Below are 23,503 nucleotides of genomic sequence, written 5' to 3' on the forward strand. Positions count from 1 at the left end.
GACCATCATGGTCGGGAGCCTGAGGAGAAAGTACAACAGTACAATTCCTACAGTTGCACAACACAGGAACGCCCCCCTCCGTGGGTGCCCTGCCCTTGGAAGACATTAATATAGTTGCAAGATTGTTCCCAAACCCAAAAGTTTAATAAAAAATAGTGGTGTTTAGTAAGGGATAGAGCACTAATAAGCACCACAAATAAATTGCTGGAAAAAGAAAGTTAACCGTTTGGTGCTCAGCTTCAGCTCATTACCTATACCGAGTATAAATTCTGTGTCCCGAGGTTCCTGGGAAGCATGAAGGGTTAGAAGGGGGCCGGAGTTGGTTTTGTTAACACTTTAGTGCCCTGTGCCAGTCCCTCTATTCCAGAGTCAGCACTGCAGTGTCCCATAGATCGGATATACAGTATGAGGAATAACACAGTAGAATTTCGGTTTCAGCATATGAGCCCTAACTGTGTCTGGGCTCACTGTGGGGACTGGGAATCCTGCAGTGAGACCACATAATTTGTCAGAAGGGTCTTGAAACTGAATGCTCTACATGCCCAATCGCTGCCAGACTATCATGGTCATGCTATATCTCACAAGTAAAACGTAATGAAAATCTCATCTTGTGTGGCATTGCCTGGAAATCTCCTTTTCAAAGAATAGGTAAAAAAAAACATGCAGAATGAACATATTTCAACAGGCCAAGGGCGGATGGAATGTGTTACTACAGAGATTAGCGTAAGATGATGTGGAAGCACTGCTATGTTGGGTTGAGGGTAGTCAAATGTGTTACAGGTGACTGGCATCTATTTTCTCTACACTATTTGGAATAAATGTCCTCATATGTACAGGATAAAATATAAGTTGATACAATCTATACACTGTAAAGCAAATCAATGTTCTGTATGGTTCTGTGTATTTTGTCGACTGTCACCAAGTAGACATTCATAAAAAAAGTTTTAGAGCACAAGACCAAGCCTTTGGTTTATGGACATGAAACTTTCCCCCTTTGGGAAGCAGAACACTTAGAAGCATTTGTAATGGTTTACATTTGTGGCGAACGCATATAAAGTATTTCAAACTCCGCTTTTGTATAGCAATATATAAAACCTTTTATTTATAGTCAATAATAAAAAAAGCAGAAAATGGCAAAACAGTCAAATACTATGTTTTACAGAATCTATGTTTTAATAGGTCTCCAAATAAAACTGTACTAGCCTAGAACCTAACTACACAAATATACAATAGATTATAAATAATTCCCTTAAATTTACATTATACTGAAATAATGACATGGAGGTATATTTACGGTGTTCTAAACATTGCTAAGCAATGTTTTTTTTTCTGTTCTTCAATTTAACGATGTAAAACAATTAAAAGAAAACTGTAAAAAAAAAAAGAAGCTAAAATAATTTATAGTTAAAAAAATGCAAAAACAGCAGAGAAAAGAAGTAAACTTAATTGAAAACAAGTGGCTTAGCAGTTCAACAGTAATCACGAAGAATTAATTTTTCGTTATAAACGGCAATTATTAGTTTTATAGATTTTACTGGGGAAACAAAGAAATCTGAGTAGCATACGGTACATATACTAAAAAAAAAAAAAAAAAGCCAGGTCCAGGTTTCTTGCTCACCTGGTTGTTTTTTTGAAGTACTTGGACTTTTTTGGCAAACTCTTTCGCTTCTTTCTGGCACTGATTTTCTAATTTTTCCACTTTTCTCTGAATCCGCTCATCCATCAACTTCAGTTCTTCAATGTGATTTACAAACTCCTCCAACAATCTGCATACAAAGTGACACAATGTATCGTTATGAAACATCAAAATTCAAATTAGGGGTTTTTTAGCTATTCAATTAAAGCCTGTGGTAAGCCCGCAACTAGCCCCTGTCAGAGAGTAGTGTGCTCTGGCAAGGTTTCCTCTCTTTACTATACATGCTGGGTGCTAGGACCCAGAGTCAGAGGGTGGTGCGACCTCTGGACCTGATGATGTCACCACTGGGCTACTACTCATGTACCAATGGTGCCATCTTTACTGTGTAAAGTATCACAGTATTGTGCAGATGCACAGAACTTAGCTCCTGAGGTGAGACACTTAAATACCGTTGTTAAACCTTGCAATACCACTATTCTGCTTACCGCTGATAATGCTGTATTACCCGTTACCCTGTTGATATCAATAAACCCAGCATCCTGGTTAAGGACTCTCTGTGTGGCTTAACAGTCACTTTCACATTCCGTCTGACACTACCCCAATAGGCTACATATCAATAGGTTATGGGCCCAGGCACCCCAAATGTGAAGTAAACAGAAAGTTCCAGTATTTGAATACAACAATCAATATATTTTGCATGGTCAGTGCACTTAATCAGACACTTGAAACTTATAGGGTCCTGCAAGCAGTTCTCAAGGCGAACCTGCACATCAAATTCCAATTGCAATTCAATCTTGCACTGATTTTTCAGAGGAAACAAGTTTTTTTGTGGGCAGCCCCCTGAGCAGGTAAAAAAGTAGGAAAAACGTATATTTTAAGGCAGTGGTTCCCAGACTTTCTCTGTTCATGGAAGTAATTATTTTGCAGCACCCCTAAACCAAGGTGTAGATTCAATTAGCATTAAGGTTATGTTGGAACTTCTGAGGCTAATGTAACACTAGCAAAAAAGACAGCATCCCCATACAGGCAGGGCCACATGGAGACATATGTACACACACAGAGACACAAACATACGACGTGTGGCTATTAAATAACAATACTGATGCAATAATTGAAGATTATTTTAAGTACATTTTAATACCATTCCCCTTCTGTGCACTGCCCTTCTGTATCCACACACCGCTGCATTCTTATTTTACATTGGTCAAAGACGTGCTGTAGCTCATTATCTGTCAGCTGTTTCAACAGCTCCATTGTTTTCTTCATTACCTCAGTAACTGATTGAAAAACAAGAGATATGGTAAGAACTTACCTTTGTTATCTCTGTTTCTACGAAGTCCATAGGGTCCACAGGGTTGACCTTGGGGTATATCTGGATCTGGATCCACGGGCACCACGCAGTTAAAGCTTTGCTGCTCCCAGGATGCACTTGGGTCCGTCCTCCTCTATACCCTGCCCCCGACCACAGGCACCTCAGTTGGTAAGCAGCTAAGGCCGGAGGAGGAGACTAAACAGAGAGAAGGAAGACTGGAACACACAAGAAACCATACTCACAGAAATGGGAGACGGAAAACCGGTGACCAGCCACACAGCCCATTTGAAGTCAGGTGCGTCAGGGCGGGCGCCCTGTGGACCCTATGGACTTCGTAGAAACAGAGGTAACAAAGGTAAGTTCTTACCATATCTCTTGTTTTCTACTTCAGGGTCTATAGGGGGTCCACAGGGTTGACCTTGGGGATGTCCCAAAGCAGTTCAACTAAGGGCGGGGACGCTCCTGTGCTGAAAGGAGTACCCGGCGCCCAAAGGATGCATCCTTAGAGGTGAAGGTGTCAAACGCATAAAACCTCAAAAACGTCTGAATTGAAGACCAAGTAGCCGCCTTACACAGCTGAACAGGGGAGGCGCCACGTCTAGCAGCCCAAGAGGGACCCACAGAACGAGTGGAATGAGCCTCAACAGAGGCTGGCACAGGTAAACCCTCCTGTGCATAAGCCTCACAAATAACTGAACGAAGCCAACGGGCTAACGTTTGCTTGTTGGCAGGCCAACCCCTCTTGTGAAAACCGAAGAGGACAAACAAAGAATCCGACTTCCTAAACGAAGCAGTCCGGTCCACATAGATTCTAAGTGCCCGGACCACATCCAAGGAAGCCTCACCAGCTGAAAGATCAGGTGACTGAAAAGCTAGCACAAGTTCCTGATTAATGTGGAACTTTGAAACCACTTTGGGCAAAAACTCAGGAAGCGTGCGGAGCACCGCCCTGTCCTGGTGAAAAATCAGAAAAGGAGGGCGACAGGAAAGCGCCCCCAATTCTGAAACCCTCCTGGCAGAAGCAATTGCCAGGAGAAAAATGGTCTTAAACGTCAGCCACTTGAGCTCCACCGACTCAAGCGGCTCAAAAGGAGGACCCTGCAAGACCCTCAGTACCACCGCCAAGTCCCACGGAGCCACCGGAGGCACGAAGGGAGGCTGGATCCTGAGAACACCTTGGAAAAAGGTGTGAACATCTGGCAGTGTAGCAATCCATCGCTGAAACCACACGGACAAAGCAGACACATGAACCTTCAGAGAGGCCAGGCGTAAGCCGAGGTCCAAACCCGATTGAAGAAACTCCAAGTTTCTGGAAACCCGGAACACCTGCGGATCAAAGTTTCTGGATTCACACCACTGAAAATAAGTGCGCCACACCCTGTGGTAAATCCGCGCGGAAGCAGGCTTGCGTGCCCTAAGCATGGTACCAATGACCGAACTGGAGAAACCCCTAGACCTCAAGACGGCTGTCTCAAGAGCCACGCCGTCAAAGACAGCCGACCCAGATCCGGGAAAAGGCAGGGTCCTTGAGACAACAGGTCCCGACGCTGAGGAAGAAGGTACGGAGCGTCGATGGAGAGGCACCTCAGATCGGAGTACCAAGGACGTCTGGGCCACGCCGGAGCCACCAGCACGAGCGTGCCTCCGTCCTGCTTGAATTTCCGCAGAACCCGAGGAAGTAAGGATATCGGAGGAAACAGATACGCCAGGTGAAACGTCCATTTCACCGACAGAGCGTCTACCAGACAGGCGCCTGCGTCTCTTGTCCTTGACCCGTAAACGGGCAACTTGTGATTGTGACGGGAGGCCATCAAGTCCAGCTCCGGCAGCCCCCACCTGTCCACAAGTAGCTGAGACACCTCTGGGTGAAGCCACCATTCCCCGGGATGCACGTCGTGACGGCTGAGGAAGTCCGCCTCCCAATTGAGGACTCCGGGAATGAAGACTGCCGAGATCGCTGGAACGTGACACTCCGCCCAAGCAAGAATGCGAGACACCTCCAACATTGCTGCCCGACTGCGAGTTCCCCCTTGGTGGTTGATGTACGCCACCATGGTGGCGTTGTCAGACTGCACCTGAACCGCCCTTCCGTGAAGAGCGGGGCCGGACGACTGCAGGGCCCTGTACACAGCCCGCAGTTCCAGGATGTTGATGGGGAGAAGTGCTTCTTCCACGGACCAACGACCCTGAAGCGATAATGAGCCGGTCACTGCCCCCCAACCCCGGAGACTGGCATTCGTCGTGAGCAGGACCCAGTCCGGGATCCAAAAAGGGCGCCCCTCGACAAGATGCGCTGTCTGAAGCCACCAAGCCAAAGACTGCCGAACCTCCGGGGACAACACCAGCATCTGAGAGCGGATCCGGTGAGGTAACCCGTTCCATTCCGATAGAATCAGCCCCTGCAGGGGCCGGGAATGGAACTGGGCAAATTCCACCATGTCGAATGTCGACACCATGGACCCCAGAACTCTCATAGCTGAGTGGACCGACAGGCGGCAACTGCTCAGGCAACTGTGTATCCGCAGCTGCAGGGAGACCTTCTCCGGAGTCAGGAAAATCCGTTGCTGACGAGAATCCAGCAGGGCTCCCAAATGAACCATCCGCTGTGATGGAATCAGGGAGGACTTCTTCCAATTTATCAACCACCCGTGTGCTTGAAGACAAGCAATGGTCAGGTGGAGATGTCGAAGAAGCACCTCCGGGGAGCTCGCCAGCAGTAGAAGATCGTCCAGGTACGGCAACAGACGTAGACCCTGACCCCGAAGGTGGGCAGCCATAACCGCCATCACCTTGGTGAACACCCTCGGAGCCGTGGAAAGGCCGAAAGGGCAACGCCCGAAATTGGTAGTGATGGTTCAGGATAGCAAACCTCAGATACCGCTGATGTGCCGGTGCTATGGGCACATGGAGATAGGCGTCCTGGATATCGAGGGAGACCATATAATCCCCGGGTTCCATCGCCAGAATGATGGAACGTAACGTTTCCATCCTGAACCTGGGAACTCTGAGGTATCTGTTCAGAGACTTCAAATTCAGGATAGGGCGATGAGAACCATAGAATAGTACCCCGTCCCGCGCTGAGACTGTGGAACGGGAACAATGACCCCTGCTTGTAGCAAGGATTCTATAGCTACCTGAATCTGACCAGCTTTGGTCTTGTCCAGAGAAGGACTCGTACAGAAAAACTGGTGGGGCGGCCTGAACCGAAAAGACAGGGCGTACCCCTGAGAGACTACTTCTCGAACCCAGGCATCCGTGGTGGTATTGTGCCAACACTGGGCGAATTGGAGAAGTCGGCCTCCCACTCTGGGGTCCCGCAGAGAGAGGCCCGTCCCATCAGGCAGCAGGCTTATCTTCCTGCTTGGAAGAAGGGCGCCTAGCACTCCATGCTTGCTTCTTGGGCTTGGGTGCGGCCTTGGTCGCCGAATGTCTCGGGAAGGACTGGCCCTTGGCCTTACCCTGAACCCGAAAGGACCGAAAGGCAGAGCTCCTCACTTTAGCCGGCGCAGAGGCCGAAGGGAGGAAAGCCGACTTGGACTTAGCCAAAGTATCCACTATCTTGTCCAAATCCGGACCAAATAGTAAATCACCATTAAAAGACAAGGCCTCCAGACCCTTTTTTGAATCTGCATCAGCCCTCCAGGACCTCAGCCACAGGGAGCGCCGAGCAGACACCGCTGCAGCCGACACCCTAGAAGTGAGCAGGCTGGCATCCAAAGACGCTTCTCCAATATAGGAACCTGCATCCCGCATCTGTCCCACTAACGCTCTCTGGATATCCGGAGCCTCCTCAGGAAAGGTATCCTCCAAGGCATTGGCCCATGCCTCAATGGCTTTAGCCACCCAGGAGATAGCCATGGACGGGCGAGCCACCGCCCCGGAAAGAGAATAAATGGACTTTAAACAAATCTACACCTTCTCCGTGGGATCCTTCAAAGAGGAGATAGACGGCAATGGCAGCATCGCGCTTTTGATCAAGCGGGTAACGTGGGAATCCACCGCCGGCGGAGTCTCCCATTTCCTGCAATGAGCTTCAGGAAAAGGATAGTTCGCCGCCAACCTCTTCTGTGGATGGAACCTCTTACTGGGTAATTGCCAGGCCGCCGCTATATGATCCGATAATTGATCAGACAGGGGGAACACAGTTGAAGTCACCTTGGCCTTTTTAAAATTAGGAAACTTCGACCTAGGAGCCGGCGCATCATCCTCAACATGTAGGATAGCCCGCACCGCCCTAAGGCTGGAATATTAATAGATTACTTAGCTTCCACCTCCTGCCCCATGGCATCAGAGTCAGAGTCCTCATGGATTTCTCCATCATCTGAGGACACTTCAGAGTCCGACAACTGCGCAGCTAGTGAACTCACAACCGGACGTTTAGACGCCCTTGGTGGCACATCACCTTGCAACATGGACTGAAACGCCGAGGATGAAGCCGCCAGACTCTGTACGGAGCTGGAGAGAACATCCACCCAAGGCGGAGGAGCCATCGGAGCATAACTCTGCAAAGGCACTACAGACTGACGCGTCACTGGGAAAGACTGCACATACACAGGCAGTCCCGAGTAAGGACCCACAGTCTGGGCCCCGGGTGGAGACCGCAACATTTGTGGAACACCCGGGGAATGGGGGATGGTGGGCTGCGGCAACGCCCTAGAAGGGACCGCTGATGGGACTGATAACCGGTCCGCAATAGACGCCAGCACCTGTGAAAACATCGCCCAAGGAGGGTCCTGTGATACAGGGGAGTTGGAGGGGCCCGGTACCAGCTGGCACTGCCCGCACAGACCATCCTGAGATAAGTCCTCCCCATCAACTCCAGCAGCACAGCGTCTGCAGGAAAATAGCACAGGAGCCACAGAGCGCTCAGTCTCCTCATCAGACATGATACCGTAAATCACAAGAAATACGTATCACCAGAGGAATTACGGTTTTAACACCCACGCACTCACCAGTATGCGACACAACAGCCCAGATATGGTACTGTGTAGCACACAACAGTATGTGACTGACCCCACAAATACGTGATTTATATAAGTGAGGGTACTAGCAATAGTCACATACAATGCAGAAAAGTTAGTACTCACTGCACCTTCCGCTACAATCAACCGCCCAGATTCAGTGTCTGGGAGGGCTATAGCGCTGTGTACACTGTCCTTTAGCAGGGGAGAGGTACACAGGGGGACCGGTCCACTTGAAACCGCCTGGGAGTCTGCGATGCCTGCCAGTAAAGATGGCCGCCGGAGACCTCAGAGGAGGAGTGGCCGTAAGATAAGAGCAGCTCAGCGACGCCAGACTGCTAGTTGAAAGGCGCGCTGAGCTGAGGGGAGGAGCCACTAGACAGGGAAGGCTGCCTCCCCTGGCTAGCAATTAACCCCCGGGTTGCCGGTCCCGCTACCAGCCTGTTACCCTGGTAGTCTAGCGGACACGCGGGGTATTCCTCAATAGAGGGGGAGCCCGCCGCCGCCGCTAGCGCCTCCGGTCTGTCCCCAGAGACCGGAGGCTTCTGACTGCATAAAAAGTATCCGCGGGCCGCCGCACGCGGCTTACCTGATCCCCGTCGCGTCCAGCAGCAGTCAAGGGAGTCCCCAGAGCCCGGCTAGTACAGGCTCTGGGGTCCCGCCGCGATCCCCAGAGCTGTACTGGCGTCGCGGCGCCAGCGGGGAGAAGGAGCGGCAGCGTGGACCTCCTAAAGGACAGTCTGATGCTGCCGCTCTAAAAGTGTAAAAAAAGTAGAAAAAAATAAAAAAAAATTATCTTTTAAAATAAAGCTTAGGGGCTGCTCCTGCAGCCCCACTGCGACAGGGTGACCCGACTCCGGCCGGGCACCAACTAAAACTGAGGTGCCTGTGGTCGGGGGCGGGGTATAGAGGAGGACGGACCCAAGTGCATCCTGGGAGCAGCAAAGCTTTAACTGCGTGGTGCCCGTGGATCCAGATCCAGCTATACCCCAAGGTCAACCCTGTGGACCCCCTATGGACCCTGAAGTAGAAACAGGCTCCCTTGAGTGCAGATTTGACCTTCGGGAAAAGTCACACAGTGCTAGGTATGGCGAGTATGGAGGGTGTTCTAGCACTGCAATCTGTTTCTCAGCCAAAAACTGGTTCACGGGCAGAGCTGTGTGGGCTGGTGCACTGTCCTGATGGAGGATGAAACCATTTTTAAACAGCTCTGGCCTTTTTCTCCTGATTCTTTCCTGCAAAGTTGCTAAAACATTTTTGTAGTAATGTAGATTTATCATCCGGATGCAGTCGATGGTTAATTCGAACAATGGGCCTCATTCAGACCCACTCGCAAATGGCTGTCCGCTCGCAAGTGGGTCGATGGTGCGCATGCGCCAGTCGCGACGAGCGAAGGACTTTCCTTCGCTCGTTGTGTCTGATCAAAGGGGGCGTGCTGTCGATGTTGATTGACAGCACGCCCCCTTTGGTGGGCGTGCCGGGGGCGTGCCTGCCAGACGGAGGCGTTCCCAAGGGAATGCCTACCGTCTGAAGCCGGCCCCACTGACATCACTAGTGATGTCAGTGGGAGTGATTTTGGCTCTGATAGAGCCAAAATCACTACAGGGCTTATGGTCGAAAACCCCGACCACAGGCTTCTGGTCGCAGTGGCGATGGTCGCGATGGTCAAGACCATCGCGACCATCATCCTGCACGCTCATATGTGCTGTGGGTGGTGACCCACAGCTATACGAGCGTCCAGGAGGACGCTCCATTTTTATGGAGGACGGCCCTCATTCAGAGCGAGGGCCAATGTTCTCAATTTCTTTCCACATTTTTATTTATTTTTGATGTGCAAGGCCTTCCGGGAAGTTAATCATCCTCTCAGTGGCGTAACTTCACCCCAGACGCCCGGAGGCAAGTTATAATTTGGTGCCTCCCCGTCACAGCCACTGACACTGTAATGTAGCAATCTGCATGCAGACAGGCTATAGATAGGCAGCAGCTGATGGTATGACATGGAGCTCTCCACTAGTGTATGGTGGCTTCTCAGGTGCCGGGAAGGAATGCCATGCATTGGGCGGCCGTGACATTCCGGGTACATAGTTACAGCCCTAAGTGGGGTGAATATATTGTGGACAATGGGGGTGGTGCCCCTTCAGAGCTGGAATCCAGCGGCAGGCGCCTCCATTGTCTCCGATAGTTTTGCCCCTGCATCTTCGACATCATCACGACCGTCACTAAATCTTTTGTTCCACTTAAACACACGTTTTAGCATATAGAAAGACTTGGTGGGCGTTTTGTTTAATTTAACTATAAAATTTTAAGTTAACATGTTGCTCTGCTTTTGAACTAAATCACATACATACACACATACAGGCAGGGTCACACAGACACATACATACAGTGCATCCGGAAAGTATTCACAACGCTTCACTTTTTTCCTCATTTTGTTATGTTACAGCCTTATTCCAAAATGGAATAAATTCTACACACAATACCCCATAATGACAACTGGTAAAAAGTTTTTTTTGCGATATTTGCAAATTTTATTAAAAAAAAAAACCTAAGAAATCACACGTACATAAGTATTCACAACCTTTGCTCAATTACTTTGTTGATGCACTTTTGGCAGCAATTACAGCCTCAAGTCTTTTTGAATATGATGCCACAAGCTTGGCACACCTACCTTTGGGCAGTTTTGCCCATTCCTCTTTGCAACACCTATCAAGCTCCATCAGGTTGGATGGGAAGCGTCGGTGCACAGCCATTTTCAGATCTCTCCAGAGATGTTCTATTGGATTCAAGTCTGGGCTCTAGCTGGGCCACTCAAGGACATTCACAGAGTTGTCCTGAAGCCACTCCTTTGATATCTTGGCTGTGTGCTCAGGGTTGTTGTCCTGCTGAAAGATGAACCGTCCCCCCAGTCTTAGGTCAAGAGCGCTCTGGAGCAGGTTTTCATCCAGGATGTCTCTGTACATTGCTGCATTCATCTTTCCCTCTATCCTGACTAGTCTCCCAGTTCCTGCCACTGAATAACATCCCCACAGCATGATGCTGCCACCACCATGCTTCACTTAAGGGATGGTATTGGCCTGTTGATGAGCGGTGCCTGGTTTACACCAAAACATAACGCCTGGCATTGACGCCAAAGAGTTCAATCTTTGACTCATCAGACAAGAGAGTCCTTCAGGTGCATTTTGGTAAACTCCAGGTGGGCTGCCATGTGCTTTTTACCAAGGAGTGGTTTCCGTCTGGCCATTCTACCATACAGGCCTGATTGGTGGATTGCTGCAGAGATGGTTGTCCTTCTGGAAGGTTCTCCTCTCTCCACAGAGGAATGCTATAGCTCTGATTCTGTAGCTCTGACAGAGTGACCATCGGGTTCTTGGTTACCTCCCTGACTAGGGCCCTTCTCCCCCGATCGCTCAGTTTAGACGGCCGGCCAACTCTAGGAAGAGTCCTGGTGGTTCCGAACTTCTTCCATTTACGGATGATGGAGGCCACTGTGCTCATTGGGACCTTCAAAGCAGCAGATATTTTTCTGTACCCTTCCCCAGTCTCGGAGGTCTACAGACAATTCCTTGGACTTCATGCTTGGCTTGTGCTCTGACATGCACTGTCAAGTGTTGGACCTTACATAGACAGGTGTCTGCCTTTCAAAATCATGTCCAATCAACTGAATTTACCACAGGTGGACTGTGGTAAATTTACCACAGGTAGGAGGTTGTTGAAAACTATTATCTACACCTCAGTTCTTGAGCTTTATTAACGGTGTGAAATCTTGAATATGGTACAGAAATCGGGATATCCCTGAGATAACTAGTCGGTTATACTTTGGATGAATTTGAAACTACAGGAATGATCATGGAAAATTGTACTTTGTATCCATATTAGATGTTTTCTATAAAGCCAATAACATTAATATTTATTCTACTATGCTACCAAAAAAAGAGGGTATAACATTCACTTCATCGGAATACACTATATGTGAAAGGAGGCAACAAGAAAAACAGACAATTTTGTCTGCTCATCAAGGGGAGAAAAACCCTAAACATTATCAATAACATCGCACATTTAGCCAACACTAGGTAAAATCCATTACAACAAATTATACATTCACTTTAATTAGTCTAACATGTCCTATAAGGATTAAATCTATATCTGGCTGTTATGGACTATCACTATTGCCACCAAGCCTGATAATCTAGCTATGTGCAAAGCCCCTTAGCCAGGGAAAAATTTACGGATGATAAAACAGTCTATGTAATGGACACCAATTAACCATCATGCCACAGTTAAGTACCTTTTTGGATCAAATGTTTCCGCTGCTCCTCTGGATCCTCCGCCTGGAGTTCTCCATGCCAGTCGCTCAATGTATTCATCAGCAACAAATGGCTCCTAAAATCAAAAACGTATTCAGCATTGGTTGCCCAACAGGGACTGGGAGCAATATGTACACTGGAAGTCATCATAAATGATTTTCTATCACTGGAGTCAGTAGTCTAATATGTTTTATCTACATAGCACTGAACTACTCAGGAGAAAACGCACCTCTTTAAAATCTATTGTACAGTTGTACAAAGTACAGTCTATGAAAACCTCAATGTTGAACACAAAGGAGGCCAACATAGATTTAAAAAAAGTAAAAAAAAAAAAAAAAAATGATGGCAACAAGAGAATGTGTGGTCCATACACAACAGCAGCTTTTAAAGAGAAGCGATCATGAAACCTTGATTGTCTGCTTTTAAATAGTTAATGGTTTGCATCAGTTTAAGAACAGTATAACTACAAGTTAATGTTTTTCTCCGATTTATTGTTTTTAGTACTCTGTTCTTCTCACTATAGGATGTTCTCAGTTATTCATGTAACTGAGCTCCAGATAGCCAGACTACAGACAGATCTATTTTGAAGCTTATTAGAAAGTACCATTACACTGAGCTGACAGAGAAAAACGAACGTGTGTATGTGTTAAATAAATGTAAAGTATGCAGTACTATTTCGAGCATAGTGGGACAGGGACCTTCTCCTCCAGAGGCTATATGTGCAGATTCGGTGGGGGTACTAATTATTCTATCTTCTCCTCCGGCGGTGATGGTATTGCTGCGTGTGCCAGTTCATGGGATAGGGACCCTTTCCTCTGGCGGAAGATGACAGTTCGCAAGGAGGAGAAAGTGAAGTATTGTTACTGTAGGTGGGTGGATAGGCGTCTGGAAACTTTTCTTCTGCATTGTGTGGGGTGGGGGCTGCCTGTTCGCTAGGGGAAAGGAGAGGCCGTGTCCAGGCAACCAGTGAGAGCTGTGAGGGAAGGGGCCTCGCCTTATTTCGTTATATAATAGATTTCTCTACTGCTGGACCAGCACAGGTTTATCAAGCTATTAAATTAATAGAGAGATCACTCCTCCTGTAATGAAATGCAATAATCTAGCAGCCTTAAACATTTGCAAAATAAAATGCTTTATAGCTCTGCCACTATAGTGAATCTTCAAATTAATCTCACTTAAACTGTATCGTACAATTATTAAATTCAAAGAACTGTAATATTTAGCATTCCCACTAGGCTGGTTTAATGGGGTGCTGCACCGTGCCTCATTTTAAAAAGCAAAAATGTCCCCGCCCTGGCACCCGCAGTGGGACGGTGACGCCCATATTCGTCCTGCTGCTGTCAGTATTTTGGTTTTGCCTCCTGCGAGGAAGTGAAGGACTCAGTGCCCCATAGCCAGCAGAGGGACAACTGCGTACCAGGTCCAGCTCTGATGTCAGGGGCGGACCATGAGTAGGGGGCACTGCATTGCAGAGGGGGAGGTAACGTGGGACTGTCAGCCTGGGGCAGCAGAAGCAGCATTTGTGCCCCTCCTGCGGGACAAAGTTGGCTGTATCGGGGAGGGAATGATGAAGGAGAGTCTAAACCAGTGTTTGCTAACCTTGACAGTCCAGCTGTTGTGGAACTATATATCCCAGCATGCCCTACCACAGTTTTAGCATGCCCTAATAGCAAAACTGTAGCAGTGCATGCTGGGTTATGTAGTTCCATAACAGCTGGAGTGTCAAGGTTAGCAAACACTGGTCTAAACCATCACGCCAGCCCCTAGCCGTACCTCAAGGCTGAGAGGTAAGGCAGAGTATGGGAGAGCAAGGTCTGATGCCCGGGAAGATGTGTCCAAGCCGGGTTAGGGGGGAGGTGGGCAGTGATAAAAAAAAAAAAAAACCCTCTCCCATTAATACAACATCTCCATATACCTAGTGTTCACTGTAGGTCTGGTGCCGGGCAGGGGGCTGTACCTAGAGAAAAGACACTCTGACTCACGCAGGAGCAAGAAAAGGGGGGCACGTCTTTAAGATGCTACCCCTTTTTACCACATGCGGGCATGTCCAGCACTTACGGACATGCCAGGCAGTCCCCAAGTTCACCTGGATCAGTGAACAGATGCCGGAGGCATGTATTCTCTGGCGGTGACCTATGCACCACTATTTTTCCCACCCGTGGGACATTGCAGCCCATGGGTGTTGCCAGCAACCGGCAGGGCAATGCTAAAACAGCCTAGAGGGAACGCTAATATACGAGTCACACATCAGTAAGTCTATTACTGAGCTTTTTGGAGAAATTCACCTAAAAACAGACATGTCTGTATTGGCCAAATTATGCAATTTAAACCCCATCCAGGGGAGAGGTATACCAGAGGTTCTGCACTGTGTCCCGACATTTGTACCTTAGCATATTTCCCCTACCTTTTCACCTGGTTTTTGGAAAAAAAAAAAGGGAACTTCCCTTGAAAAATCAATGCGACTTTGGAATTGCATTGCAAATGTCATTTTCAGTGAGAGTTTGTCATGAGAACGGCTTGCAGGACCTAACACACACCTAATAGGATTGAGCCCGTAATGCTGTGAATGCTAGCATCTATAGCAACTGTACACCTAAAAATGGTCACGCTCCTCCGGAACCAGCTCAGAAAATGACGGTGCAATATCACATCTATGTCGCTTCTAGACATAGGCAAGAAGTTGATGTTAAGAAGTCCTATTTGTGTATGATCAATGATACGCCTGCACACTCGCGTTACTACTTCTCCATTTTGATTTGCACGCAGTAAGCTACATGCAAACTTAATACTAGTGTGTAGATGGATACGGAGCAAAGATACAACCATCGCTTCCTCCAACTCCAAAACGTGCGCTAAAATTATACCATGTAGCGAATGTATTTAAAAAAGAAAAAAAACTGTGCAACTCAAAATTAGATGAATCTTACAAGGGGTATCGTACCTTGCCAAGAGAAAGGAGCTGCAAGCACAATGTAGGTGCAGCTATACAGTTATCAGCCATAACTTTAAAACCACCTGCCTAATCTTGGGTAGGTCCCCTTTGTGTCGCCAAAACAGCTCTGACCCGTCAAGGCATGAAGTCCACAAACCTCCTAAGGGTGGTCTGTGGTATATGGCACCAAGACATTAGTAGCAGGTCATTCCAATCCAGTAAATTGCGAGGTGGGGCCTCCATGGCTCGTACTTTTTTTTCCAAGCACGAGTGATGAAATAGGGGCACGTCTTAAATACACGCCCATTTTTCTCATGACCACACCCCTTTTCAGGTGCACGTGCGTTGGAGTGCCCTTTCTAGTTCCGGCGCCGGACCTAGAGTGAACACCATCGATTCCTTGAACTTTTTGTCATGTTCCTCAAATTATTCTTCAATAATTTTTGCATTGTGGCTGGGAGCATTATCCTGCCGAAAAGAGGCCACTGCCATCAATGGGTGTACTTGACCTGCAACAATCTTTAGGCAGGTGGTAAGGGTGTCAAATAGCATCCACATCCACATGGATGACAGGACCTAAGGTTTCCCAGCAGAACATTGCGCAGTGGATCACACTGCCTCCGTTGGCTTTTCTTCATCCCATAGTGCATCCTGGTGCAATCTCGTCACCAGGTAAATGACGCACACGCACCCGGCCATCTACATGATGTAAAAGAAACAGTGATTGATCAAACCAGGCCACCTTCTTCCGTTCCTGAATGGTCCAGTTCTGACACTCACGTGTCTCGTGGGTTTTCAACAGTAGACAGGAGTCAGCATAGGTTTCTCCGACTGGTCTGTGGCTACACAGCAAGCCATGACTCACGGTGTGTTCTGACAATTTTCTACCATAGCCAGCATTACATTTCTCAACAATTTGTGCTACAGTATCTTTTCTGTGGGATAGGACCAGACGGGCTAGTCTTTGCTCCTCAAGCGCATCAATGAGCCTTGGGCACCCATGACTGTCGCTAGTTCACTATTTGTCCTTCCTTGGACAATTTTGCTATGTACAGCCATGGCCAAAAGTTTTGAGAATGACACAAGTATTGGTTTTCACAAAGTTTGCTGCTTCTGTGTTTTTAGACCTTTTTGTCAGAGGTTACTATGGTATACTGAAGTAAAATTACAAGCATTTCATAAGTGTCAAAGGCTTTTAATGACAATTATATCAAGTTTATGCAGAGATTCAGTATTTGCAGTGTTGACCCTTCTTTTTCAAGACCTCTGCAATTTGCCCTGGCATGAGTCAATCAACTTCTGGGCCACATACTGACTGATGGCCACCCATTCTTGCCTAATCAATGCTTGGAGTTTGTCAGAATTTGTGGGTTTTTGTTTGTCCACCTGCCTCTTGAGGATTGACCACAAGTTCTCAATGGGATTAAGGTCTGGGGCGTTTCCTAGCCATGGACTCAAAATTTCGATGTTTTGTTCCCAGAGCCACTTAGTTAACACTTTTGCCTTATGGCAAGGTGCTCCATCAAGCTGGAAAAGGCATTGTTCATCACCAAACTGTTCTTGGATGGTTGGGAGACGTTGCTCTTGGAGGATGTTTTGGTACCATTCTTTATTCATGGCAGTGTTCTTAGGCAAAATTGTGAATGATCCCACTCCCTTGGCTGAGAAGAAACCGCACACATGAATGGCCTCAGGTGTCACATGAAACTATCACAATGTCCATCCCCCTGTACACTGAGTGACCCACCCCCTTTACAGTCTGTCTCTGTATACTGCCAGTGTCATTCATATATTATATATATAGCGCCAAAGACCCTGTATACAACTCACTATTCCGATTGCTGAAACTCTGCGTACTGTGCACTACCTCCCATATACTATTGTAACTGTATACTATCTCTGCATACTGTACACTACCTCCTGTATACTATCTCTGCATACTGTACACTACCTCCTGTATACTATCTCTGCATACTGTACACTACCTCCTGTATACTATCTCTGCATACTGTACACTACCGCCTGTATACTATCTCTGCATACTGTACACTACCCCCTGTATACTACTGTAACTGTACACTACCTCCAGTATACTACTATAACTGTATACTATCTCTGCCTACTGTAACTATACTATCTCTGCATACTGTACACTACCTCCTGTATACTACTGTAACGCTATACTATCTCTGCCTACTGTACACTACCTCCTGTATACTACTGTAACTATACTATCGCTGCATACTGTACACTACCTCCTGTATACTACTGTAACTATACTATCGCTGCATACTGTACACTATCTCCTGTATACTACTGTAATGCTGGCCATACACTAGCATGATTTCGGCCCGATTGCCCGACTTGCGAAGCGTGGAACGATGAATCATGTCGAAATCATGTAGCATTTAGGTAGGATACGATCCGATGCGCACTCCCGCCGCTCTTAAAACGTATCGTGTGATCAGATGTGCAGCACATCATATCTATCGTAATCGTATGCAGATTGTGTGTGTTAAAAAATATGAGATATGGTAAGAACTTACCCTTGTTATCTCTATTTCTACGAAGTCCATAGGGTTCCACAGGATACCTTGGGGTATAGGTGTGACGTCAGTCGCAGGGCACCAAAGAGTTAAGCTTTCAGCCTCCCAGGATGCACTAGGTCCCCCTCCTATACCCCGCCCCCGAGCCAAGGCACCTCAGTTAGTTACCAAGCCATAGGCCGGAGGAGGAGAAGGAAGAGAGAGAACAAAGATCTGGACACATACAAGAATCACATTCTCACCAGAGGGAGACGGAAAACCGGCGACCAGAGCAAAGCCCATCTGCAGCACAGGTGCGACAGGGCGGGAATCCTGTGGAACCCTATGGACTTCGTAGAAATAGAGATAACAAGGGTAAGTTCTTACCATATCTCATATTTTCTACTTCAGGGTCCATAGGGTATCCACAGGATACCTTGGGGATGTCCCAAAGCAGTATCCTTTAAGGGTGGGGACGCTCCTGTGCAGAAAGGAGAATCCGCCGCCCGAAGGAAGCATCCTGAGAGGCGAAGGTGTCAAACCTGTAATACCTCACAAAGGTATGGACAGAGGACCACGTAGCAGCCTTGCAGATCTGGACTGCAGAGGCACCACGTCGAGCTGCCCACGAAAGACCCACAGACCTAGTGGAATGAGCCTTCAGAGAAGGAGGAACCGGTAGGCCTTCATGAAGATAAGCTTCAGAAATCGCCATACGGATCCAGGCTGCCAAAGTTTGCTTTGAAGCAGGCCAACCCTTTTTACGGAAGCCAGAGAGGACAAACAAAGCGTCCGACTTCCTAAACGAAGAAGTGCGGTCAACATAAGTCCTTAAGGCCCGCACAACATCCAACACCCACGGAAAGAGCCGGTGAGTTAAAGGCCGGAACAACGATTTCCTCGTTAACATGAAACTGGGAAACAACTTTGGGAAGAAACTCGGGCCGAGTGTGGAGTACTGCCCTGTTCCCATGAAAAACCAAGAAAGGGGGTCTACAAGAAAGAGCCCCTAACTCAGAAACACGTCTGGCCGAAGCAATAGCCAGAAGGAAAACAGTCTTAGCTGTTAGCCATTTAAGATCCACTGATCCCAGTGGTTCAAACGGCGGTCCTTGGAGAGCCCTCAGGACCACAGCCAAATCCCAAGGCGCCACAGGTGGAACAAAGGGCGGCTGAATGCGGACAACACCTTGCATAAAGGTGCGCACATCCGGGATTGTAGCAATCCTATGGTGAAACCAGACAGACAGGGCCGAAACCTGTACCTTCAAAGAAGCAAGGCGAAGCCCATGATCTAGTCCCGCTTGCAGGAAGGCGAGAATCCGAGACAGACGAAACTCCCGCGGTGCATAACCTCTCAGTCGACACCACTGGAAGAACGTATGCCACACCCGATGGTATATCCTCGCGGAAGACGGTTTCCGAGACCGCAACATGGTACGCACCACAGAGCTGGAAAACCCCCGGGACCTCAGCATGGCCGTCTCAACAGCCACGCCGTCAAAGACAGCTGAGTCAGGTCCGGGTGACGACAAGGACCCTGAGACAGGAGGTCCGGCCGTAGCGGCAACCGCAGAGGACTGTCCACGGACAGACCCTGAAGGACTGAGAACCAGTGCCGTCTGGGCCGCGCGGGAGCTATCAACAGGAGCGTCCCTCCTTCCTGTTTGAATTTCTGGATTACCCGTGGAAGAAGGGAGACCGGAGGGTACAGGTATGCGAACCGGAACGTCCACCGGACGGACAGAGCATCCACCAGAGACGCCCCTTCGTCTCTTGTGCGAGACCCGTACACTGGCAACTTGTTGTTGTGCCGGGACGCCATGAGGTCGATCTCTGGAAGACCCCATCTGTCCACCAGTAGTTGAAAAACGTCTGGGTGCAGGGACCATTCCCCCGGATGAACGTCCTGGCGACTTAGAAAGTCCACCTCCCAATTGAGCACTCCCGGGATGAAGACCGCCGATATGGCCGGAAGATTGCGCTCCGCCAAAACCAGGATCCGAGACACCTCTACGAGAGCCCCTCGGCTTCGGGTTCCTCCTTGCATGTTTATGTAGGCCACGGTGGTAGCGATTTGTTCCTACTGGATCTGTACCGGGTGACCCTGGAGAAACCGATGTGCCTGCTGGAGAGCATTGAAGACCGCACGGAGTTCCAAGATATTGATTGGAAGCTCCGCTTCTGTCGGCGTCCACCTGCCCTGGAACAGATGTGGACCCGAAACTGCTACCCAGCCCCGAAGACTGGCGTCCGTTGTCAACAGGACCCAATTTGGAACCCAGAACGGACGTCCCTCGCTGAGGTGGGTCGTCTGTAACCACCAAGCAAGGGACAGGCGAACCTCCGGGGTGAACACAATCGTCTGGGACTTCAGAGACTGAGGCAGCCCGTTCCACTTTGACAGGATCAGGTGCTGCAGAGGTCTGGAGTGAAACTGGGCATATTCCACCATGTCGAACACCGACACCATGGAGCCCAGTAACCTCATCGCCGAGTGTAGAGACACCCGGCGGCTGTGCAGACAACTGCGCACCCTTGACTGCAAAGCAGAGATCTTTTCCTCCGTCACGAAGATCTTTTGCTGTCCCGAGTCCAATAAGGCTCCAAGATGCAGAATCCTCCGAGACGGGATTAGAGTGGACTTCTGCCAGTTGATTAGCCAGCCGTGCCGTTGCAGCAGGGCAATGGTCAGGTCCAAGTGGCGTAACAGGAGCTCTGGAGATCCCGCCAACAATAAAAGGTCGTCCAAGTACGGCAACATGCGGACTCCTTGCAGCCGCAGAGAAGCCGCCATGACCGCCATCACCTTGGTGAAAACACGTGGTGCTATCGCCAGGCCAAAGGGTAACGCCCGTAACTGGAAGTGGTCGCTGCGGATTGCAAACCTGAGGAACTGTTGATGGCGCAAAGAATAGGGACATGCAGGTAAGCGTCCTGTATGTCCAATGACACCATGTAGTCCCCAGGTTCCAGCGCCAGAATGATGGACCGTAGGGTCTCCATCCGAAACTTCGGTACCCGCAAAGACTTGTTGAGTGCTATGAGGTTGAGAATCGGACGATACGACCCATTGGGTTTCTGTACCAAAAAAAGATTTGAATAGAAACCCTGGCCCCTCTGGGAGAATGGAACGGGCACTATAACTCCAGCCTGGAGCATAGTGTGCAATACCTTCCGCAGCTCCGTAGCCTTGTTCCGGCCTGATGGTAGACCCGTGGTGAAGAATCGAGCCGGGGGTCTGTGCCGGAAGGAGAGGGCGTACCCGTGGGAGACCACCTCCAGAACCCATGTCTGTCGTAGTGACCGACCAACACTGGGCGAACTACAGCAGGCGGCCTCCCACCCTGGGATCCCCCAAAGAGAAGCCCGGACCGTCAGGCCGCAGGCTTGTCATCTGGCTTGGGGGCCGGACGTCTGGTACTCCATGCCTGCTTCCGGGGCTTGACCGATTTCCTAGGGCCAGCCTGACGAGGAAACGCCTGCGGTTTGGGCCTGCCCTGGGCCCTAGATGACCGAAAGGACGATGGTCCAGAACCAGAAGGAGCAGCGGCCGATGGGAGACAAGTCGATTTGGCTGCCGCCAGCGTGGCCACAATCTTATCCAGATCCGGACCGAAGAGAACTTCTCCGGTAAACGGCAACGCTTCTAGACCCTTCTTGGAATCTGCGTCCGCCTTCCAGGATCGCAGCCACAAGGTGCGACGAGCAGCTACCGCTGCTGAAGAAATTCTAGACACCAGAGTACTAATGTCTAGAGCCGCCTCGTTGATGTAGGTGGCCGAATCACGGAGATTGCCAATCAACTCCGCCTGTTCGGCCGGACAGTCGGAATCAAAAGAAGCCTCTAATGAATCCGCCCAGCGCTCCATCGCTCTGGCAACCCAGCAAATGGCCATAGCCGGCCGTGCTGCCCCCCCCGCAAGGGAATAAGCGGACTTCAGGCAGATTTCCACTTTGCGATCCGTAGCATCCTTAAGGGAGGACATGGATGGCATCGGCAATGTGGCACTACGGACAAGACGGGTCACGTGAGAATCCACCTGTGGAGGGGATTCCCACTTAGCAAAATAATTATCCGCGAACGGATAAGCAACCGCCAGGCATCGCTGCGGCTGGTATCTTTTGCCAGGCTGTTTCCACGCCTCCTCTAAATGGTCCACCAACTGACCCGAAAGAGGAAAGACTGTGGCATCGCCCTTCACGTCTTTGAAAAAGGCATACTTAGACTTAGCCACTGGGGGAACTTCGTCCTCAATCACCAAGGCTGTGCGGACCGCCCGAATAAGTCCAGGAATATATACTTTGGACTTAGCATCAGCGTCCTTAGTATGGAGAGGTTCCTTATCGTAAGGATCCAGAATCTCCCCATCATCAGACGTCCCTTCGTCATCCTCATAAGTAGCGGATAGAGACGCCACCGGCCGTTTATGAGGCCGCATCACAGACTCCCCTTGCAACACATCCGACAAGTGCTGTACAGAACTCGTCAGGGAGTTAACCTACGCTGGCTCCTGAGAAACCGGGAGCGGGGAAATAGGGAGACTGTGGGGTACCACCAATTGTCGTGGGAAACCTTACATGGGTGACGACACCACAGACTGCTGGGCCAAACCCATCGGAGTAAACGCGGGCTGCGGAGCTAACTGGCCCACTAAAGCTGTTAGCGCCTGAGCGAAACAAGCCCAGGGCGGCTCCTGTACCGGTGCTGTAACCGTAAGAGGCCGCGCCATGGACAAACACTGCCGGCAAAGGCCCTCCGCGCTACCCTCCCCCTCCGCTAACGGTACTTTACACGTGGTACACTGTAGCCGGAGGGGAAAATCACTTTCAGACATGATGGCACCACGTATGTGACCCCTCTCACCAATTATATATTAAATAGGCGAGAGACAACCCTGCAGCACCGCACCGCAAGGGCTTAGCAGAAAGAACAGGGACAGTAATAAAGCTGACAGTCTTGAGAAGAAAAGTTACAGGCAGCAGCGCTAGCACAGTCACATACAATGCAAAGAAAATCAATTCCTGCACTAACAGTGCTGGTCACTCAACTACACAGACACAGGGCCTGGTAGGACACAGCGCTGCATACACAGACCTGACCACAGCGGAGGAGAGGTATGCGGGGGGACCCAGACCACGATGCTTCAAATGCAGGCTTCCAGCAGCGTTCACCATGCTTCTGAAAAGATGGCCGCCGAGGAGCAGAGAGAAGGCTGGTCTGGGGGAGGAGCGCCGACACAGGGCCAGTCAGCACAGTGCAGAGAGGGCTGTGTGCAGCAGGGGGAGGCGCCGGCTGTGAGACAGGGAAGGCGCGCTCCCCTGGCATGCATTTAACCCCTGGGACGCCGCAGCGCTACCACTCTGCTGCGGTCCGCTGTCCCAGGGGGTAGTGGAAGCGCAGGTTGGTCGCCTGGCTCCACGCTGCAGCCAGTCCCCAGGGAGCCCCCTGCCTGGGGACTTAGGACCATGTGATCAGCGGGGACCCACCGCGGGACCCCGCTGCTTACCTCTGTCCCCCTTGAATCCGGCCATGGTCCGGAACATCTGGGGTCACCGCTAGCTGTGACCCCAGATGCCCACCAGCATCCCCGGATCAGTACTGGCGTTCTGGTACCAGCGGGGTGTAGGGAAGACAGCATGGACGTCAGGACTGACTGTCCATGCTGTTCATCCAGATGTGCAGCCACAGCTGCATGAAGAAAAAGCTTCAGGGGCTCTTCTAGCCCCCACTCCAACAGGTGCACCCGACTCCGGCCGGGCACCAAACTAAACTGAGGTGCCTTGGCTCGGGGGCGGGGTATAGGAGGGGGACCTAGTGCATCCTGGGAGG

The 23,503-nt window shown here is 49.7% G+C and overlaps 1 protein-coding gene across 1 annotated transcript in view; it reads right to left on the bottom strand.

Moving 5' to 3' along the window:
• The window catches only part of EXOC5 (exocyst complex component 5), a 73,387-nt gene that overhangs the window by 47,469 nt on the left and 2,415 nt on the right, over window positions 1-23,503 (bottom strand). The window contains exons 2-3 of the mRNA XM_088461599.1: window positions 12,195-12,289; window positions 1,619-1,766 (exon numbers count right to left, since the gene is read on the bottom strand). Coding sequence (XP_088317725.1) covers window positions 1,619-1,766; window positions 12,195-12,289 — 243 coding nt within the window. The remainder of the gene's footprint in view (window positions 1-1,618; window positions 1,767-12,194; window positions 12,290-23,503) is intronic.

This window comes from Taudactylus pleione, unplaced genomic scaffold (assembly GCF_031769625.1).
Source record: "Taudactylus pleione unplaced genomic scaffold, aTauple2 ptg001075l, whole genome shotgun sequence".
NCBI lineage: Eukaryota > Metazoa > Chordata > Amphibia > Anura > Myobatrachidae > Taudactylus > Taudactylus pleione.